This window comes from Coregonus clupeaformis, unplaced genomic scaffold (assembly GCF_020615455.1).
Source record: "Coregonus clupeaformis isolate EN_2021a unplaced genomic scaffold, ASM2061545v1 scaf0254, whole genome shotgun sequence".
Taxonomy (NCBI): domain Eukaryota; kingdom Metazoa; phylum Chordata; class Actinopteri; order Salmoniformes; family Salmonidae; genus Coregonus; species Coregonus clupeaformis.
Genome location: NW_025533709.1, coordinates 252,774 through 276,374, shown reverse-complemented (window position 1 = coordinate 276,374; position 23,601 = coordinate 252,774). Strand labels below are relative to the sequence as shown.

Here is a 23,601-nt window from a genome sequence, read left to right as displayed (position 1 = left end):
TACGACCTTCAAACCCACACCGGTAGGAGATAACCGTTGATTCATACCACTGGTAGGAGATAACCGTTGATACATACCACCGGTAGGAGATAACCATTGATACATACCACCGGTAGGAGATAACCGTTGATTCATACCACTGGTAGGAGATAACCGTTGATACATACCACCGGTAGGAGATAACCATTGATACATACCACCGGTAGGAGATAACCGTTGATTCATACCACTGGTAGGAGATAACCCGTTGATACATACCACCGGTAGGAGATAACCATTGATACATACCACCGGTAGGAGATAACCGTTGATTCATACCACTGGTAGGAGATAACCGTTGATACATACCACTGGTAGGAGATAACCGTTGATTCATACCACTGGTAGGAGATAACCGTTGATTCATACCACTGGTAGGAGATAACCGTTGATACATACCACTGGTAGGAGATAACCGTTGATTCATACCACTGGTAGGAGATAACCGTTGATACATACCACCGGTAGGAGATAACCATTGATACATACCACCGGTAGGAGATAACCGTTGATTCATACCACTGGTAGGAGATAACCGTTGATACATACCACTGGTAGGAGATAACCGTTGATACATACCACCGGTAGGAGATAACCGTTGATTCATACCACTGGTAGGAGATAACCGTTGATACATACCACCGGTAGGAGATAACCGTTGATACATACCACCGGGGGATAACCATTGATACATACCACCGGTAGGAGATAACCGTTGATTCATACCACCGGTAGGAGATAACCGTTGATACATACCACCGGTAGGAGATAACCAGTTGATACATACCACCGGTAGGAGATAACCGTTGATACATACCACCGGTAGGAGATAACCATTCCCGGATACATACCACCGGTAGGAGATAACCGTTGATACATACCACCGGGGATAACCGTTGATACATACCACCGGTAGGGAGATAACCGTTGATTCATACCACCGGTAGGAGATAACCGTTGATACATACCACCGGTAGGAGATAACCGTTGATACATACCACCGGTAGGAGATAACCGTTGATTCATACCACCGGTAGGAGATAACCGTTGATACATACCACCGGTAGGAGATAACCGTTGATACATACCACCGGTAGGAGATAACCGTTGATACATACCACCGGTAGGAGATAACCATTGATACATACCACCGGTAGGAGATAACCGTTGATACATACCACCGGTAGGAGATAACCGTTGATACATACCACCGGTAGGAGATAACCGTTGATACATACCACCGGTAGGAGATAACCGTTGATACATACCACCGGTAGGAGATAACCGTTGATACATACCACCGGTAGGAGATAACCGTTGATACATACCACCGGTAGGAGATAACCGTTGATACATACCAATTGTTCTCAGCCTCAGTGCTCATGTAAAACCTTGGCTATTTGCATTTCTAAACGTCCCTAATTAACCATAAACAGTTGAAGTCGGAAGTTTACATACACCTTAGCCAATTACATTTAAACTCAGTTTTTCACAATTCCTGACATTTAATCCTAGTAAAAAATTCCCTGTTTTAGGTCAGTTAGGATCACCACTTTATTTTAAGAATGTGAAATGTCAGTATAATACAGATAATTATTTATTTCAGCTTTTATTTATTTCATCACATTCCCAGTGGGTCAGAAGTTTACATACACTCAATTAGTATTTGGTAGCATTGCCTTTAAATTGTTTAACTTGGGTCAAACGTTTCAGGTAGCCTTCCACAAGCTTCCCACAATAAGTTGGGTGAATTTTGGCCCATTCCTCCTGACAGAGATGGTGTAACTGAGTCAGGTTTGTAGGCCTCCTAGCTTGCACACGCTTTTTCAGTTCTTCCCACAAATTGAGGATTGAGGTCAGGGCTTTGTGATGGCCACTCCAATACCTAGACTTTGTTGTCCTTAAGTCATTTTGCCACAACTTTGGAAGTATGCTTGGGGTCATTGTCCATTTGGAAGACCCATTTGCGACCAAGCTTCAACTTCCTGACTGATGTCTTGAGATGTTGCTTCAATATATCCACATAATTTCCCTTCCTCAGGATGCCATCTATTTTGTGAAGTGCACCAGTCCCTCCTGCAGCAAAGCACCCCCACAGCATGATGCTGCCACCCCCAAACATAACGATGGTCATTATGGCCTAACAGTTCTATTTGTGTTTCATCAGACAAGAGGACATTTCTCCAAAAAGTACGATCTTTGTCCCCATGTGCAGTTGCAAACCATATTCTGGCTTTTTTATGGCGGTTTTGGAGCAGTGGCTTCTTCCTTGCTGAGCGGCCTTTCAGGTTATGTCGATATAGGACTCGTTTTACTGTGGATATAGATACTTTTGTACCTGTTTCCTCCAGCATCTTCACAAGGTCCTTTGATGTTGTTCAGGGATTGATTTGCACTTTTCGCACCAAAGTACGTTCATCTCTAGGAGACAGCTATCTAGATATCTCGAACATCTCATTCCAAAATCATGGGTATTAATATGGAGTCGGTCCCCCCTTTGCTGCTATAACAGCCTCCACTCTTCTGGGAAGGCTTTCCACTAGATGTTGGAACATTGCTACGGGGACTTGCTTCCATTCAGCCACGAGCATTAGTGAGGTCGGGCACTGATGTTGGGAGATTAGCCCTGGCTCGCAGTCGGCGTTCCAATTCATCCCAAAGGTGTTCGATGGGGTTGAGGTCAAGGCTCTGTGCAAGCCAGTCAAGTTCTTCCACACATATCTAGACAATTTATGTATGACGGCTGCGTGGTCCCATGGTGTTTATACTTGCATACTATTGTTTGTACAGATGAACGTGGTACCTTCAGGCATTTGGAAATTGCTCCCAAGGATGAACCAGACTTGTGGTCTACAATTTTTTTTCTGAGGTCTTGGCTGATTTCTTTTGATTTTACCATGATGTCAAGCAAAGGGGCACTGAGTTTGAAGGTAGGCTTTGAAATACATCCACAGGTACACCTCCAATTGACTCAAATGATGTCAATTAGCCTATCAGAAGCTTCTAAAGCCATGACATCATTTTCTGGAATTTTCTTAGCTGTTTAAAGGCACAGTCAACTTAGTGTATGTAAACTTATGACCCACTGGAATTGTGATACAGTGAATTATAAGTGAAATAATCTGTCTGTAAACAATTGTTGTAAAAATTACATGTGTCATGCACAAAGTAGATGTCCTAACCGACTTGCCAAAACTGTAGTTTGTTAACAAGACATTTGTGGAGTGGTTGAAAAACGAGTTTTAATGACTCCAACCTAAGTGTATGGAAACTTCCGACTTCAACTGTATGGTCAAAATCATCCATTTAAAGCCTTTGAGGAATATACAACGCCGTACCATGACACAGCCTACAATGGCGCAAACGAAAAAAGCAACAACAAAAATTTTTTTTTTCAGAGACTGAAATAGAGGTGCTAGTTTCAAAGATTGAGTACAAGCAAATTGTTTTATTTGGCTCGCTCAGTTGTGGTTTGACCAGTAAAAATAAAAACATAGCTACAAAGAGAGGACCATTGGGACAATAAAAGTAGTTTTAGTTTTGGAACATTTACTTCTAATGAGTAACAATAAGCCATCCATCTTCAACAGCTCCCTTCTGTAGTCTTGCGTTCCTGGCCACCTGGCCACCACATTCAGCAGCGTTTTTTTGCGCAGCACATAACCTATCACCTGCTCATAAAGAGTGGGAGCCTTTTCTTTTCACATAGTTGAACACGTTTTGGGAAGGTGCTTCTATGGCGATGTGGGTGCCGTCTTCGTAGGCTACTTGGGAACCCATTGATGGCAAAGAAACCCCTCTTGACTTCAACCTGTTGTGTGAATTGTGTATGGAAATTGTATGTTACAGTTTGATTTGCTGACGACTGCATCCAAAACACTGGCTCATCGAGATGCTGATTAACAAGCTCCAGCTGAAAAAGTGCCTGTTGCCAAAAACCTGAGGGTGGATAGCACATTGATTTGCATCTGAGTGGCATGTGTTTGCCTTTCTCAAGTAGGTCTTAAATCCTCACAAAGATCCTACACGATTGGTTTTGGGAAACAATATCTGATGAGCCAATCTGTACTTGCTGCAAAAAAAAGTCTAAAAGAATGCCAGCTCTTATTTAAATTTCCATTATCTCAGTCTTTTATAATATTTCATCAACCGTTTCACTTTCACACGTGCCTCTAATTTAACAAATTACTGTACTTTATATGGATTATTATTGTAACAAATGCACTGATGTGGTCAAATGATATATAGCCTGTCAAGATACTGTATGTTAAATGAATTCACAATGGAAATACAATTACATTAAAAAATGATTTAGTTATATGGCCTACTCTCACAATTCCACACATTTTCAACATATATTTTGCCCATTCTACATTTGACAAGCAGTCCCCTTATTCCACCACTGGGCACTGTGAGTACGCATGGTCATGGCTGTGTGTACATTTCATCACACTCTCAAGCAAACATTCATATTGATAAATCTCACACTTTGTGTGGAAATTATCCTACACATGATGTACGCACAGATTTGTGCCTATGCATGATTGATAAATAAGGCCCCTGGATTGTACAATATTTGCACATTATTCTTTTAAAAATTCTTCAAGCTCTGTCAAGTTTGTTGTTAATCATTGCTAGACAGCCATTTTGAAGTCTTGCCAAAGATATTCAAGCCGATTTAAGTAAAAACTGTAACTAGGCCACTCAGGAACATTCAATGTCATCTTGGCCTTGTCTTTTAGGTTATTGTCCTGCTGAAAGGTTAATTTGTCTCCCAGTGTCTGGTGGAAATTAGACTGAACCAGGTTTTCCTCTAGGATTTTGCCTGTGCTTAGCTCTATTCCGTTTCTTTTTATCCTATAAAACTCCCCTAGTCCTTATCGATGACAAGCATACCCATAACATGATGCAGCCACCACCATTGTTTGCAGTTATACTAATAGTATTGTGGAGTAACTACAATGTTGTTGATCCAAAGTGTAATTAATAACTTCACCATGCTCAAAGATATTCAATGTCTTTTTTTTTTGTTAAATCTACCAATAGGTGCCCTTCTTTGTGAGGCATTGGAAAACCTCCCTGGTCTTTGTGCTTGAATCTGTGTTTGAAATTCACTGCTCAACTGAGGGACCTTACAGATAATTGTATGTGTGTGGTACAGAGATGAGGTAGTCATTCAAAGATTATGTTAAACACTATTATTGCACAAAGAGTGAGTCCATGCAATTTATTGTGTGATTTATTACGCACATTTTTACTCCTGAACTTATTTAGGCTTGCCATAACAAAGGGGTTGGTTACTTACTGAATCAAGACATTTCAGCTTTTCATTTTTTATTAATTTGTAAAAATGTCTAAAAACATATTTCCACGTTTACATTATGGGGTATTGTGTGTAGGCCAGTGACACAACATGTCAATGTCATCCATTTTAAATTCAGGTTGTAACACAACAAAGTGTGGAAAAAGTCAAAGGTTGTGTGAATACTTTCTGAAGGCACTGTACCTGTTCAAATCAAATCAGTAAAATCACGTGTTATTTGTCACATGCTTCGTAAAACAACAGGTGTAGACTAACAGTGAAATGTTTACTTACGGGTCCTTACCCACAATGCAGAGAGAAAGAAAATAGAGAAATAACAGAAAAGTAAAACACGTAATAATAAAAGTAATAATAGATACACAACGAGTAACGATAACTTGGCTATATACACTACAGTACAAGGGGTACCAGTACCGAGTCGATATGCAGGGGTACGAGGTAATGGAGGTAGATATGTTCATATACAGTGAGGGAAAAAAGTATTTGATCCCCTGCTGATTTTGTATGTTTGCCCACTGACAAATAAATGATCAGTCTATAATTTTAATGGTAGGTTTATTTGAACAGTGAGAGACAGAATAACAACAACAAAAATGTTAGAAATTGATTTTGGCCCCAGTGATGTACTGGGCCATATGCACTACCCTCTGTAGCGCCTTGCGGTAACATGCCAAGCAGTTGCCATAACAAGCGGTGATGCATCCTGTCAAGATGCTCTCGATGGTGCAGCTGTAGAACTTCTGTAGAACACGACTGTGTTGGTGTGTGTGGACCATGATGATTCCTTAGTGATGTGCTCACCAAGGAACTTTAAGCTTTCGACCCGCTCCTCTACAGCCCAGTCGATGTGGACGGGGGCGTGCTCGGCCCTCCATTTCCTGTAGTCCACGATTTGTCTTGCTGACATTGAAGTAGAGGTTGTTGTCCTGGCACCACACTGCCAGGTCTCTGACCTCCTTCCTATCGGCTGTCTCGTCGTTGTCTGTGATCAGGCCAACCACCGTCATGTATATCAGCAACCTTAATGAATCGTGCGTGACCACTCAGTCGTATATTAACAGGGAGTACAGGAGGGGACTAAGCACGCACCCCTGAGGGTCCCCCGTGTTGAGGGTCAGTGTGGCAGATGTGTTGTTGCCCTACCCTCACCACCTGGGGGCGTCCCGTCAGGAAGTCCGGGATACAGTTGCGTAGGAAGGAGTTTAGTCCCAGGTTCCTGAGCTTAGTGATGATCTTGGAGGGCACTATAGTCAATTAATAGCATTCTCACATAGGTGTTCCTCTTGTCCAGGTGGGAGAGGGCAGTGTGGAGTGCAATAGAGATTGCGTCATCTGTGGATCTGTTGGGGCAGTATGCGAATCGGAGTGGGGCCAGGGTGTCTGGGAGATGGTATTGATGTAAGCCAAGACCAGCCTTTCAAAGTATTTCATGGCTACAGATGTGAGAGCTACGGGGCGATAGTCATTTAGACAGGTTACCTTGGCGTTCTTGGGCACAGGGACTATGGTGGTCTGCTTGAAACATGTTGGTATTACAGACAGGGTCAGGGAGAGGTTGAAAATGTCAGTGAAGACACTTGGCAGCTGGTCAATGCATGCTCTTGAGTACATGTCCTGGTAATCCATCTGGCCCCGCAGCATTGTGATGTTATCCTTTTAAAGGCTACGGAGAGCGAGATCACACAGTCGTCCGGAACAGCTAGGTGATCTCTGTTCTGATGTCCAGAATCTGTTTTCGGTCATAGGAAATTATGGTGGAAATATTATGTACAAAAAAAAGGTTAAGAACACCCACATCACCAACAAACTAACATGGTCCAAGCACACCAAGACAGCTGTGAAGAGGGCACGACAAAGCCTATTCACCCAAAGGAGACTGAAAAGATTTGGCATGGGTCCTCAGATCCTCAAAAGGTTCTACAGCTGCACCATCGAGAGCATCCTGACTGGTTGCATCACTGCCTGGTATGGCAACTGCTCGGCCTCCGACCGCAAGGCACTACAGAGGGTAGTGCGTACGGCCCAGTACATCACTGGGGCTAAGCTTACTGCCATCTAGCACCTCTATACCAGGCGGTGTCAAAGACTCCAGCCACCCTAGTCATAGACTGTTCTCTCTGCTACCGCATGGCAAGTGGTACCGGAGCACCAAGTCTAGGTCCAAGAGGCTTTTAAACAGCTTTACCCTCAAGCCATAAGACTCCTGAACAGCTAATCACCCCCCCATGTATGCTGCTGCTACTCTGTTTATTATCTATGCATAGTCACTTTAATAACTCTACCTACATATACATATTACCCCAATTACCTCGACTAACCGGTGCCCCCGCACATTGACTCAGTACCGGTACCCCCTGTATATAGCCTCGCTATTGTTATTTTTACTGCTGCTCTTTAATTATTTGTTACTTTTATTTCATATTTTATTTCATATTATTGTATATCTGCATTGTTGGTTAAGGGCTTGTAAGTAAGGGTTTCACTGTAAGGTCTACACCTGTTGTATTCGGCGCATGTGACAACTAACATTTGATTTGATTTGATGTTAGGAAGGTGTTCCTGTGTTAGGAAGGTGTTCCTGATGTTAGGAAAGTGTTCCTGATGTTATGAAAGTGTTCCTGTGTTAGGAAGGTGTTCCTGTGTTAGGAAGGTGTTCCTGATGTTAGGAAGGTGTTCCTGTGTTAGGAAGGTGTTCCTGATGTTAGGAAGGTGTTCCTGTGTTAGGAAGGTGTTCCTGATGTTAGGAAGGTGTTCCTGTGTTAGGAAGGTGTTCCTGTGTTAGGAAGGTGTTCCTGTGTTAGGAAGGTGTTCCTGATGTTAGGAAGGTGTTCCTGTGTTAGGAAGGTGTTCCTGTGTTAGGAAGGTGTTCCTGTGTTAGGAGTTCCTGATGTTAGGAAGGTGTTCCTGTGTTAGGAAGGTGTTCCTGTGTTAGGAAGGTGTTCCTGTGTTAGGAAGGTGTTCCTGTGTTAGGAAGGTGTTCCTGATGTTAGGAAGGTGTTCCTGTGTTAGGAAGGTGTTCCTGTGTTAGGAAGGTGTTCCTGTGTTAGGAAGGTGTTCCTGATGTTAGGAAGGTGTTCCTGTGTTAGGAAGGTGTTCCTGTGTTAGGAAGGTGTTCCTGTGTTAGGAAGGTGTTCCTGATGTTAGGAAGGTGTTCCTGTGTTAGGAAGGTGTTCCTGTGTTAGGAAGGTGTTCCTGTGTTAGGAAGGTGTTCCTGTGTTAGGAAGGTGTTCCTGATGTTAGGAAGGTGTTCCTGTGTTAGGAAGGTGTTCCTGTGTTAGGAAGGTGTTCCTGATGTTAGGAAGGTGTTCCTGATGTTAGGAAGGTGTTCCTGATGTTAGGAAGGTGTTCCTGTGTTAGGAAGGTGTTCCTGTGTTAGGAAGGTGTTCCTGTGTTAGGAAGGTGTTCCTGTGTTAGGAAGGTGTTCCTGATGTTAGGAAGGTGTTCCTGATGTTAGGAAGGTGTTCCTGTGTTAGGAAGGTGTTCCTGTGTTAGGAAGGTGTTCCTGTGTTAGGAAGGTGTTCCTGATGTTAGGATGGTGTTCCTGTGTTAGGAAGGTGTTCCTGATGTTAGGAAGGTGTTCCTGTGTTAGGAAGGTGTTCCTGATGTTAGGAAGGTGTTCCTGTGTTAGGAAGGTGTTCCTGATGTTAGGAAGGTGTTCCTGATGTTATGAAGGTGTTGCTGATGTTAGAAGGTGTTCCTGATGTTAGGAAGGTGTTCCTGTGTTAGGAAGGTGGTCCTGATGTTAGGAAGGTGTTCCTGATGTTAGAAGGTGTTCCTGATGTTAGGAAGGTGTTCCTGTGTTAGGAAGGTGTTCCTGTGTTAGGAAGGTGTTCCTGATGTTATGAAGGTGTTGCTGATGTTAGAAGGTGTTCCTGATGTTAGGAAGGTGTTCCTGTGTTAGGAAGGTGTTCCTGTGTTAGGAAGGTGTTCCTGTGTTAGGAAGGTGTTCCTGTGTTAGGAAGGTGTTCCTGTGTTAGGAAGGTGTTCCTGTGTTAGGAAGGTGGTCCTGATGTTAGGAAGGTGTTCCTGATGTTAGGATGGTGTTCCTGTGTTAGGAAGGTGTTCCTGTGTTAGGAAGGTGTTCCTGATGTTAGGAAGGTGTTCCTGTGTTAGGAAGGTGTTCCTGTGTTAGGAAGGTGTTCCTGATGTTAGGAAGGTGTTCCTGTGTTAGGAAGGTGTTCCTGTGTTAGGAAGGTGTTCCTGATGTTAGGAAGGTGTTCCTGATGTTAGGAAGGTGTTCCTGTGTTAGGAAGGTGTTCCTGATATTTGGTATACTCGGTTTATATAACCACCAGTCAGAATGAATGTGTTTTCTCTTGATACCTTGTGCACACAGGCTGCGTATTTTAATAGCTATTTACTACAGTTTTTTTTTTTCATGCATACTTGATGGTTTGATCAATGATTTATATTTGCCTTTACGTTATTTCAATAAGTTGTGAAAGCGCCAGATAGGGAACTAGACGTCTATGCAGGCACTGGTCAAAAATAGTGCAACATATAGGGAATAGTGTGTTCTTTGGGACGCAGACGTGCTCTCTCAATGGGAGCCTCAAGTGAAAAAAAATAATAATAACGAATAGTTGAAAGTGGCTGCGTCTTGAGGCAGAGACAAACGGGCTTGGCCTCAGCAGTGTTGGGGGAGGGGTTAGCTCCACACACCACAACAGAGACAGCTAGGTGTTTTATTTTACTGCCATAAGCTATTATTTCAATTTAAATGCTGAGTTTGGATGAAAATGATATTCCTTTTCATTATCTCACTGATGAATATCTCAAATTGGTCCCCGGTCTTAGAGGAAATTCATTTCACACAGGCGAGCTTGTGCCCTGTTCTAATCCTTGCCTGCGTCCAAAATGCCACCCTATTCCTTATATAGTGCACTACTTTTGACCAGGGCCCAGGTCACAATTAGTGCACTATATAGGGACTAGGGTGCCATTTGGGATGCAGACCAATACTCTCCTCCTGGTTTGTCAGGGCTGGCTGTCTGTCTGTCTGCAATAATAAGAGCTGGGGTTTTTTTTTGTCTCTAAGTAGAAGACAATAATATAATGATAATAATCTGAAGAGGATAGCGATGACGTCAGTAACTCAACTCTGAGTCCTGTCATTCAGTGAAGAATATTCAGCTTTTGAAAGACATACTGTCCAGATACTGCCACTAACAACGAACACACATACGTTTTGGTGGATTAAGGTAGATTGAAAGCTACAGCTACTGCCCACGTAGCTCAATTAAACATGAAAACAAGAGATGTTTCGACAGGTTCAAATGAAAGGACACAAAGGGACATCGCTAACCAGTTGATCTGACGCTGTACTGTGGTGAGAGGAAAAGGATGTTGTGTGGGGATTGAACCCACAACTATTCAGGCTGTTGTATGTGTGTGGTGTGATGGATGTTCCCAATCTTCAATGGGTTTAACATGCCGCTGTTTCCCGTCTTTTCCTCAGGCCTGGAGAAAGGCAGTCAGTACAGCTTCCAGGTGGCAGCCATGACAGCTAACGGCACCGGCCCAGCCAGCGAGTGGTTTACCGCCGAGACGCCAGAGAACGACCTTGATGGTGAGAAAGAAAACACTTTATTTACACTTCAGTCTCTCCTCGTCTGCGTTCCAAATGGCACCCTATGGCCCTGGTCAAAAGTAATATGCCATTTAGCAGACGCTTTTATCCAAAGCGACTTACAGTCATGTGTGCATACATTTTTACGTATGGGTGGTCCCGGGGATCGAACCCACTACCCTGGCGTTACAAGCGCCGTGCTCTACCAATTAGAGAATAGGGCGCCATTTTAGATGCAACCCTCCTCTCTTCCTCCTCCTCGGATGCAACCCTCCTCTCTTCCTCCTCCTCTGCCATGCCTTCCTGTCTATTGCCTGGGGATATTTCTAAAGATACGGTATCTCTGGTCTAAACTCTGATATTCAGACACATCCATCTCTTTATTCCATGTTGTGTGTGAGTCAGGTACAGTGGCTTGCGAAAGTATTCACACCCCCTTGGCATTTTTCCTATTTTGTTGCCTTACAACCTGGAATTAAAATTGATTTTTTGGGGGGGTTTGTATCATTTGATTTACACAACATGCCTACCACTTTGAATATGCAAAATCTTTTTTATTGTGAAACAAACAAGAAATAAGACCAAAAAAAACAGAAACCCTGAGCGTGCATAACTATTCACCCCCCCCCCCGAAGTCAATACTTTGTAGAGCCACATTTTGCAGCAATTACAGCTGCAAGTCTCTTGGGGTATGTCTCTATAAGCTTGGCATATCTAACCACTGGGATTTTTGCCCATTCTTCAAGGCAAAACTGCTCCAGCTCCTTCAAGTTGGATGGGTTCCGCTGGTGTACAGCAATCTTTAAGTCATATTACAGATTCTTAATTGGATTGATGTCTGGGCTTTGACTAAGCCATTCCAATACATTTAAATGTTTCCCCTTAAACCACTTGAGTATTGCTTTAGCAGTATGCTTAGGGTCATTGTCCTGCTGGAAGGTGAACCTCTGTCCCAGTCTCAAATCTTTGGAAGACTGAAACAGATTTCCCCCAAGAATTTCCCTGTATTTAGCGCCATCCATCATTCCTTCAATTCTGACCAGTTTCCCAGTCCCTGTCGATGAAAAACATCACCACAGCATGATGCTGCCACCACCATGCTTCACTGTGGGGATGGTGTTCTCGGGGGTGATGAGAGGTTTTGGGTTTGCGCCAGACATAGCGTTTTCCTTGATGGCCAAAAAGCTCAATTTTAGTCTCATCTGACCAGAGTACCTTCTCCCATATATTTGGGGAGTCTCCCACATGCCTTTTGGCGAACACCAAACGTGTTTGCTTATTTTTTTCTTTAAGCAATGCTTTTTTTCTGGCCACTCTTCCGTAAAGCCCAGCTCTGTGGAGTGTACGGCTTAAAGTGGTCCTATGGACAGATACTCCAATCTCTGCTGTGGAGCTTTGCAGCTCCTTCAGGGTTATCTTTGGTCTCTTTGTTGCCTCTCTGATTAATGCCCTCCTTGCCTGGTCCGTGAGATTTGGTGGGCAGCCCTCTCTTGGCAGGTTTGTTGTGGTGCCATATTCTTTCCATTTTTAAATAATGGATTTAATGGTCCTCAGTGGGATGTTCAAAGTTTTTGATATTTTTTTATAACCCAACACTTATCTGTACTTCTCCATAACTTTGTCCCTGACCTGTTTGGAGAGCTCCTTGGTCTTCATGGTGCCGCTTGCTTTCACTTCACTTCACCAATTTAGACTATTTTGTGTATGTCCATTACATGAAATCCAAATAAAAATCCATTTAAATGACAGGTTGTAATGCAACAGAATAGAAAACACTGTATGTAAATATTTATACTCGTGGTGAGACCAAAGGTGTTTATATGCAGTTTTACAGATTGAGCATCATCAAACATGCTGTGCAGGTATCCTCTATGCTCCAAGGGCAATTTGATGGAAGAAAGAGAGGGAGGGGGAGAGAGAGAGAGACGGGGGGAGAGAGAGAGACAGGGGAGAGAGAGAGACGGGGGGAGAGAGAGAGACGGGTGGAGAGAGAGAGACGGGGGAGAGAGAGAGACGGGTGGAGAGAGAGAGAAACAGAAATGCAAACAAAGAGAGAGGGGTGGAGAGAGAGAGAGGCAAAGAGAGAGTAATCAAGATTGAGAGAAAGAGAGAGATTGAGAGAGAATATGCATGAGAGACAGCGTTCACTGTAAATATGCACCAGCTGTTTCAAATGTCTCCCAGTTCTATAGTTCCTGAGGCCATGCTGGATTAACTTCCAGTTCTGTAGTGCCTGAGGCCATGCTGGATTGACTTCCAGTTCTGTAGTTCCCGAGGCCATGCTGGATTAATTTCCAGTTCTGTAGTTCCTGAGGCTATGCTCAGGATTGCTTGACTGGAAGCCTGGAAGCCTGGCAACTCTGAACATAATGACTGGCAGCCTGGCAACTCTGAACATAATGACTGGCAGCCTGGCAACTCTGAACATAATGACTGGCAGCCTGGCAACTCTGAACATAATGACTGGCAGCCTGGCAACTCTGAACATAATGACTGGCAGCCTGGCAACTCTGAACATAATGACTGGCAGCCTGGCAACTCTGAACATAATGACTGGCAGCCTGGCAACTCTGAACATAATGACTGGCAGCCTGGCAACTCTGAACATAATGACTGGCAGCCTGGCAACTCTGAACATAATGACTGGCAGCCTGGCAACTCTGACCATAATGACTGGCAGCCTGGCAACTCTGAACATAATGACTGGCAGCCTGGCAACTCTGAACATAATGACTGGCAGCCTGGCAACTCTGAACATAATGACTGGCAGCCTGGCAACTCTGAACATAATGACTGGCAGCCTGGCAACTCTGAACATAATGACTGGCAGCCTGGCAACTCTGACCATAATGACTCATTCCAGCAGCAACACTCTGCTCTCCCAGTGCACTACCTTTGACCAGGACCCACAGGGTGCCATGTGGGGCATAACTGTGCCTGGCTGCCTGGCTACCTGGCTCAAACATAAAAGCATTTTGTTTCATATACACTTTACATATCCTGACCAGAACAAGCTGTGTCAGCCAGGCAAACTAGTAAGGAGATTTAAACAGGTAATAATGCATGAAGGAGAGCAGGGAGATATGGAAGGGGTCAATCAGGCAGATGCATTTAGGAGATGGAAGGGATCAATCAGGCAGATGCATTTAGGAGATGGAAGGGGTCAATCAGGCAGATGCATTTAGGAGATGGAAGGGGTCAATCGGACAGATGCATTTAGGAGATGGAAGGGGTCAATCAGGCAGATGCATTTAGGAGATGGAAGGGGTCAATCAGGCAGATGCATTTAGGAGATGGAAGGGGTCAATCAGACAGATGCATTTAGGAGATGGAAGGGACCAATCAGGCAGATGCATTTAGGAGATGGAAGGGATCAATCAGGCAGATGCATTTAGGAGATGGAAGGGATCAATCAGGCAGATGCATTTAGGAGATGGAAGGGATCAATCAGGCAGATGCATTTAGGAGATGGAAGGGATCAATCAGGCAGATGCATGTAGGAGATGGAAGGGATCAATCAGGCAGATGCATTTAGGAGATGGAAGGGATCAATCAGGCAGATGCATTTAGGAGATGGAAGGGATCAATCAGGCAGATGCATTTAGGAGATGGAAGGGATCAATCAGGCAGATGCATTTAGGAGATGGAAGGGATCAATCAGGCAGATGCATTTAGGAGATGGAAGGGATCAATCAGGCAGATGCATTTAGGAGATGGAAGGGGTCAATCAGACAGATGCATTTAGGAGATGGAAGGGGTCAATCAGTCAGATGTATTTAGGAGATGGAAGGGACCAATCAGGCAGATGCATTTAGGAGATGGAAGGGGTCAATCAGGCAGATGCATTTAGGAGATGTAAGGGATCAATCAGGCAGATGCATTTAGGAGATGGAAGGGATCAATCAGGCAGATGTATTTAGGAGATGTAAGGGATCAATCAGGCATATGCATTTAGGAGATGGAAGGGGTCCAATCAGGCAGATGCATTTAGGAGATGGAAGGGATCAATCAGGCAGATGCATTTAGGAGATGGAAGGGATCAATCAGGCAGATGCATTTAGGAGATGGAAGGGATCAATCAGGCAGATGCATTTAGGAGATGTAAGGGATCAATCAGGCAGATGCATTTAGGAGATGTAAGGGATCAATCAGGCAGATGTATTTAATAGATGGAAGGGATCAATCAGGCAGATGCATTTAGGAGATGGAAGGGACCAATCAGGCAGATGCATTTAGGAGATGGAAGGGACCAATCAGGCAGATGCATTTAGGAGATGTAAGGGATCAATCAGGCAGATGCATTTAGGAGATGGAAGGGATCAATCAGGCAGATGCATTTAGGAGATGTAAGGGATCAATCAGGCAGATGTATTTAATAGATGGAAGGGATCAATCAGGCAGATGCATTTAGGAGATGGAAGGGACCAATCAGGCAGATGCATTTAGGAGATGGAAGGGACCAATCAGGCAGATGCATTTAGGAGATGGAAGGTGTCAATCAGGCAGATGCATTTAGGAGATGGAAGGGGTCAATCAGACAGATGCATTTAGGAGATGGAAGGGGTCAATCAGGCAGATGCATTTAGGAGATGGAAGGGGTCAATCAGGCAGATGCATTTAGGAGATGGAAGGGGTCAATCAGGCAGATGCATTTAGGAGATGGAAGGGGTCAATCAGGCAGATGCATTTAGGAGATGGAAGGGATCAATTAGGTAGATGCATTTAGGAGATGGAAGGGGTCAATCAGGCAGATGCATTTAGGAGATGGAAGGGGTCAATCAGGCAGATGCATTTAGGAGATGGAAGGGGTCAATCAGGCAGATGTATTTAGGAGATGGAAGGGATCAATCAGGCAGATGCATTTAGGAGATGGAAGGGATCAATCAGGCAGATGCATTTAGGAGATGGAAGGGGTCAATCAGACAGATGCATTTAGGAGATGGAAGGGGTCAATCAGGCAGATGTATTTAGGAGATGGAAGGGACCAATCAGGCAAATGCATTTAGGAGATGGAAGGGGTCAATCAGGCAGATGCATTTAGGAGATGTAAGGGATCAATCAGGCAGATGCATTTAGGAGATGGAAGGGATAAATCAGGCAGATGCATGTAGGAGATGGAAGGGATCAATCAGGCAGATGTATTTAGGAGATGGAAGGGACCAATCAGGCAGATGCATTTAGGAGATGGAAGGGGTCAATCAGGCAGATGCATTTAGGAGATGGAAGGGATCAATCAGGCAGATGCATTTAGGAGATGGAAGGGGTCAATCAGGCAGATGCATTTAGGAGATGTAAGGGATCAATCAGGCAGATGCATTTAGGAGATGTAAGGGATCAATCAGGCAGATGCATTTAGGAGATGGAAGGGATCAATCAGGCAGATGTATTTAGGAGATGTAAGGGATCAATCAGGCATATGCATTTAGGAGATGGAAGGGGTCCAATCAGGCAGATGCATTTAGGAGATGGAAGGGATCAATCAGGCAGATGCATTTAGGAGATGGAAGGGATCAATCAGGCAGATGCATTTAGGAGATGGAAGGGATCAATCAGGCAGATGCATTTAGGAGATGTAAGGGATCAATCAGGCAGATGTATTTAATAGATGGAAGGGATCAATCAGGCAGATGCATTTAGGAGATGGAAGGAACCAATCAGGCAGATGCATTTAGGAGATGGAAGGGACCAATCAGGCAGATGCATTTAGGAGATGTAAGGGATCAATCAGGCAGATGCATTTAGGAGATGGAAGGGATCAATCAGGCAGATGCATTTAGGAGATGTAAGGGATCAATCAGGCAGATGTATTTAATAGATGGAAGGGATCAATCAGGCAGATGCATTTAGGAGATGGAAGGGACCAATCAGGCAGATGCATTTAGGAGATGGAAGGGACCAATCAGGCAGATGCATTTAGGAGATGGAAGGTGTCAATCAGGCAGATGCATTTAGGAGATGGAAGGGGTCAATCAGACAGATGCATTTAGGAGATGGAAGGGGTCAATCAGGCAGATGCATTTAGGAGATGGAAGGGGTCAATCAGGCAGATGCATTTAGGAGATGGAAGGGGTCAATCAGGCAGATGCATTTAGGAGATGGAAGGGGTCAATCAGGCAGATGCATTTAGGAGATGGAAGGGATCAATTAGGTAGATGCATTTAGGAGATGGAAGGGGTCAATCAGGCAGATGCATTTAGGAGATGGAAGGGGTCAATCAGGCAGATGCATTTAGGAGATGGAAGGGGTCAATCAGGCAGATGCATTTAGGAGATGGAAGGGGTCAATCAGGCAGATGCATTTAGGAGATGGAAGGGATCAATTAGGTAGATGCATTTAGGAGATGGAAGGGATCAATCAGGCAGATGTATTTAGGAGATGGAAGGGGTCAATCAGGCAGATGCATTTAGGAGATGGAAGGGGTCAATCAGCCAGATGCATTTAGGAGATGGAAGGGGTCAATCAGGCAGATGCATTTAGGAGATGGAAGGGGTCAATCAGGCAGATGCATTTAGGAGATGGAAGGGGTCAATTAGGTAGATGCATTTAGGAGATGGAAGGGATCAATCAGGCAGATGTATTTAATAGATGGAAGGGGTCAATCAGGCAGATGCATTTAGGAGATGGAAGGGGTCAATCAGGCAGATGCATTTAGGAGATGGAAGGGGTCAATCAGGCAGATGCATTTAGGAGATGGAAGGGGTCAATCAGGCAGATGCATTTAGGAGATGGAAGGGGTCAATCAGGCAGATGCATTTAGGAGATGGAAGGGGTCAATCAGGCAGATGCATTTAGGAGATGACAGAGGAACCTAATGCAATTCTAATACATTATTACCTAATAAGCTGATATTAACCTCAGAACTTCATCCTAGCATCTCTCCCTAGAGGGATGGTTTAAATTCATTTTCAAAAGACATGAACTATCGCATGAGGGGGCTTTTGAATACAGATGTATCTTTGCTGCAACTTTATCAGTGTTTCTGTTCCTAATTGGACCACAGCCACATAGTGGTAGACAGAGAGGACAGTGAACTCATACAGTACCTGGGGGTCTACATTGACAGTGGTTTGTGCTGGCCACCCATGTGGAGAGGGTGTGCTCACGTATCCAACAGCGTTTGCACTTCCTGCATGAACTCAGGATCTATGGAGTCAAGCAGAAGATCTTGCTTCTCTTTTATAGATCCACTATGTAGTAAATCCTACGCTACGGCATCGTTACATGGTTTGGTAACCTGACAGTGCAGATCCTCGTTAGATGGTTTGGTAACCTGACAGTGCAGATCCTCGTTAGATGGTTTGGTAACCTGACAGTGCAGATCCTCGTTAGATGGTTTGGTAACCTGACAGTGCAGATCCTCGTTAGATGGTTTGGTAACCTGACAGTGCAGATCCTCGTTAGATGGTTTGGTAACCTGACAGTGCAGATCCTCGTTAGATGGTTTGGTAACCTGACAGTGCAGATCCTCGTTAGATGGTTTGGTAACCTGACAGTGCAGATCCTCGTTAGATGGTTTGGTAACCTGACAGTGCAGATCCTCGTTAGATGGTTTGGTAACCTGACAGTGCAGATCCTCGTTACATGGTTTGGTAACCTGACAGTGCAGATCCTCGTTAGATGGTTTGGTAACCTGACAGTGCAGATCCTCGTTAGATGGTTTGGTAACCTGACAGTGCAGATCCTCGTTAGATGGTTTGGTAACCTGACAGTGCAGCTCAAAGCCCAAATCTTGAGACTGACCAAGACAGCAGGGAAAATTATAGGCATGATACTTCCCTCCTCTCTCCAGGACATTTTCCAGGAGACCATCATCAGACAGGCCAGAAAGGTCATATCGGACTCCACACATGCACTGAATACAGAGTTACAGCTGATGCCATCAGGGAGGCTTTATAGGGTGCCTAGATGCAGGCTGAACAGATGTAAACATCCCTTTGTCCCCCTGTCAATAAAACTGCTAAACACAGATTAGGGAGACAGCAATAACAGCCTGTACATGTTTTTATTTTTTTATTTTTTAGGGGGTAGATCAGCTTAATATTGCAGATAGATACATATATACACCTGGTCAGTCTATGTCATGGAAAGAACAGATGTCCTTAATGTTTTGTACACTCCGTGTATATACCACCTGATTTAACAGATATATATATATACATTTTAGATTTACATTTTAGTCATTTAGCAGATGCTCTTATCCAGAGCGACTTACAGTTAGTGAGTGCATACATTTTTCATACTGGCCCCCCCCGTGGGAATCGAACCCACAACCCTGGCGTTGCAAGCACCATGCTCTACCGATTGAGCTACAGCATGTGAAATAAGGTGTTGTGTCATCATGTGGTCGTTCCACTTTTGTCACATCCTTGCCTGACATCTGAACTTTTCTGTGTGGGTGGGGAGGGCGATATATGATTGGGTGATATTCTATGTATTGTTGTGTCAAATGATTCTGTGTACTGTGTTGTTTGTATAATGGGGAAGCAGCAGCACTCTATTGTCCAAGTCACATGTATCATATCACACTACACTCTTAGAATAAAGGCTTCCAAAAAGGGTTATTCGGCTGTTCCCATAGGAGAACCCTTTTTGGTTCGAGGTAGAACCATTTTTGGTTCCAGGTAAAACCCTTTTGGGTTCCATGTAGAACCCTCTGTAGACAAGGGTTCTACATGGAACCCAAAAGGGTTCTAACTGGAACCAAAATGGTTTTACCGGTAATTGAAAAGGGTCCTTCAAAAAGGGTGTGTGTGTGTGTGTTTGTGTGTGTATGTGTCAATGTGTGTGTGTTTGTGTATGTATGTATGTCTGTGTCTGTGTCTGTGTTTGTTTGTGTCTGTATGTGTGTGTGTGTGTGTGTGTGTGTGTATGTCTGTGTCTGTGTCTGTGTTTGTTTGTGTGTGTCTGTATGTGTGTGTGTGTGTGTGTGTGTGTGTGTGTGTGTGTGTGTGTGTGTGTGTGTGTGTGTGTGTGTGTGTGTGTGTGTGTGTGTGTGTGTGTGTGTGTGTGTGTGTCTGTGTTTGTGTGTGTGTGTGTGTGTGTGTGTGTGTGTGTGTGTGTGTGTGTGTGTGTGTGTGTGTGTGTGTGTGTGTGTCTTGGAGGAGTAGAGATAAAACAGCTGATCAATGAGTCATGTTGCCATTTTTCTCTTCTTCTTGTCTTTCCAGAGAGCCAAGTCCCGAACCAGCCCAGTTCCCTCCACGTCCGGCCCCTGCCCAACAGCATCATCATGAGCTGGACCCCGCCCCTCAACCCCAACATCCTGGTACGGGGCTACATCATTGGCTACGGAGTAGGAAGTCCCTACGCCGAGACGGTCAGGGTGGACAGCAAGCAGCGATACTACTCCATAGAGAACCTGGGTGAGTTCTCTTCTACACTTTGGTTGAGCCAGACTGAACATTGTACCAATCTGGTTAGTGGTAGTACTCAGTGGTGGAAAAAGTACCCAATTGTCATACTTGAAAAAAAGTATAGATACCTCAATAGAAAGTTACTCAAGTAAAAGTAAAAGTCACCCAGTAAAATACTACTTGAGTAAAAGTGTAAAAGTATTTGGTACTAAATATACTTAAGTATCAAAAGTAAATGTAATTGCTAAAATATACTTAAGTGTCAAAAGTAAAAGAAGGGCGGCAGGTAGCTTAGTGGTTAAGACCGTTGTGCCAGTAACCGAAAGGTCACTGGTTCTAATCCCCGAGCCGACTAGGTGAAAAATCTGTCGTTGTGCCCTTGAGCAAGGCACTTAACCCTAATTGCTCTGGATAAGAGCGTCTGTAAAAGTATAATTCATTTCAAATTCCTTCGATTAAGCAAAGCAGACAGCACCATTTTCTTGTTTTTAAAATGCATGGATAGCCAGGGGCACACTCCAACACTCAGACATAATTTACAAAAGATGCATTTGTGTTTAGTGAGTCCGCCAGATCAGAGGCAGAAGGGATGACCATGTGTTGTCTTGATAAGTGTGTGAATTGGACCATTTTCCTGTCCTGCTAAGCATTCAAAATGTAACGAGTACCTTTGGTTTATAATGTATGGAGTAAAAAGTACATTATTTTCTTTAGGAATGTAGTGAAGTAAAAGTAAAAGTTGTCAAAAATATAAATAGTAAAGTAAAGTACAGATACCCCAAAAACACTACTTAAGTATTTTTACTTAAGTACTTCACATTACTGGTAGTACTGCAGACTGAACATTGTACCAGTCTGGGTAGTGGTAGTACTGCAGACTGAACATTGTACCAGTCTGGGTAGTGGTAGTACTGCAGACTGAACATTGTACCAGTCTGGGTAGTGGTAGTACTGCAGACTGAACATTGTACCAGTCTGGGTAGTGGTAGTACTGCAGACTGAACATTGTACCAGTCTGGGTAGTGGTAGTACTGCAGACTGAACATTGTACCAGTCTGGGTAGTGGTAGTACTGCAGACTGAACATTGTACCAGTCTGGGTAGTGGTAGTACTGCAGACTGAACATTGTACCAGTCTGGGTAGTGGTAGTACTGCAGACTGAACATGGCATGGGCCCTCAGATCCTCAAAAACGTATACAGCTGCACCATTGAGAGCATCTTGACTGGTTGCATCACCGCTTGGTATGGCAACTGCTTGGCATGTTACCGCAAGGCGCTACAGAGGGTAGTCCGTACGGCCCAGTACATCACTGGGGCCGAGCTCCCTGCCATCCAGGACCTCTGTACCCGGCGGTGTCAGAGGAAGGCCCTAAAAATGGTCAAAGACTCCAGCCACCCAAGTCATAGACTGTTCTCTCTGCTAAAGCACGGCAAACGGTACCGATGCACCAAGTCTGGAACCAACAGGACCCTGAACAGCTTCTACTCCAAAGCCATAAGACTGATAAATAGCCAGACTGCTAAATAGCCAGACTGCTAAATAGCCAGACTGATAAATAGCCAGAGTGCTAAATAGCCAATTAATTGTACCCGGACTATCTACTCTATCTTGCACTGACCCTCCGCACTCACTAGACTATTTATCCACACCATATACACACTCACTAGACGATATACGCTGAGTGTACAAAACATTAAGAACACCCCCCCACCCCTTTTGCCCTCAGAACAGCCTCAATTCGGCCGGAGCATGGACTCTACAAGGGGTCAAAAGCGTTTCACAGGGATACTGGCAAATGTTGACTCCAATGCTTCCCACAGTTTTGCTTCACACAGTTTTGTCAAGTTGGCTGGATGTCCTTTTGGGTGGTGGACCATTGTTGATAACGAAAGGAAACTGTTGAGGGTGAAAATCCCAACAGCGTTGCAGTTCTTGACACAAACCGGTGTGTGCGTGGCACCTACTACCATACCCCGTTCAAAGGCACTGAAATCCTTTGTCTTGCCCATTCACCCTCTGAATGGCACACATGCACAATCCATGTCTCAATTGTCTCAAGGCTTAAAAATCATTCTTTAACCTGTCTCCATCCCTTCATCTACACTGATTGAAATGGATTTAACAAGGGATCATAGCTTTCACCTGGATTCACCTGGTCAGTCTATGTCATGGAAAGAGCAGGTGTTCTTAATGTTTTGTACACTCAGTGTATACACACCACATACACACTCACTCCAACACATTCACATAAGCAAACACACATCAAACACTTTTACACTCATCATTTGCTGCTGCTACTCTGTTCTTTATTTTACTCTTATTATTATCTATCCTGATGCCTAGTCACTTTACCCTGCCTTCATGTCCATATCTACCTCAAATACCTTATTATTATCTATCCTGATGCCTAGTCACTTTACCCTGCCTTCATGTACATATCTACCTCAAATACCTTATTATTATCTATCCTGATGCCTAGTCACTTTACCCTGCCTTCATGTCCATATCTACCTCAAATACCTTATTATTATCTATCCTGATGCCTAGTCACTTTACCCTGCCTTCATGTACATATCTACCTCAAATACCTTATTATTATCTATCCTGATGCCTAGTCACTTTACCCTGCATTCATGTGCAAGTATTAACACCCCTTTACTTTTTCCACATTTTGTTGTCTTACACAGTTGTGTTAAAATTGATTTAATTGAAATTGTTTGTCAACGATCTAGACAAAATAATCTGCAATGTCAAAATGGAAGAACATTTCTAACATTTCTAACAAATATATGAAAAATAAAACACTGATTCATCTTGATTAGATAAGTATTCAACCCCCTGAGTCAATTCATGTTAGATTTACCTCTGGCAGGGATTACAGCTGTGAGTCTTGTGAGCTCCTAAGAGCTTTGCACACCTGGATTGTGCAACATTTGCACATTATTCTTTTTTTAAATTCTTCAAGCTCTGTCAAATTGGCTGTTGATCATTTCTAGACAGCCATTTTCAAGTCTTGCCATAGATTTTCAAGCCAATTTAAGTCAAAACTGTAACTAGGCCACTCAGGAACATTCAATGTTGTCTTGGTAAGCAACTCCAGTGTAGATTTGGGCTTGTTTTTTTTAGGTTATTGTCTTGCTGAAAAGTGAATTAGTCTCCCAGTGTCTGGTGGAAATTAGACTGAATCAGGTTTTCCTCTAGGATTTTGCCAGTGCTTAGCTCTATTCCATTTCTATTTATCCTAAAAAACTCCCCAGTCCTTGCCGATGACAAGCATACCCATAACATGATGCAGCCACCACCATGCTTGAAAAT

The 23,601-nt window shown here is 43.8% G+C and overlaps 1 protein-coding gene across 1 annotated transcript in view; it reads left to right on the top strand.

Moving 5' to 3' along the window:
* dcc (DCC netrin 1 receptor) overlaps positions 1–23,601 on the top strand; it is a 395,572-nt gene that overhangs the window by 215,840 nt on the left and 156,131 nt on the right. The window contains exons 13-14 of the mRNA XM_045214418.1: positions 10,821–10,931; positions 20,099–20,293. Of these exons, the coding sequence (XP_045070353.1) occupies positions 10,821–10,931; positions 20,099–20,293 (306 nt within the window). The remainder of the gene's footprint in view (positions 1–10,820; positions 10,932–20,098; positions 20,294–23,601) is intronic.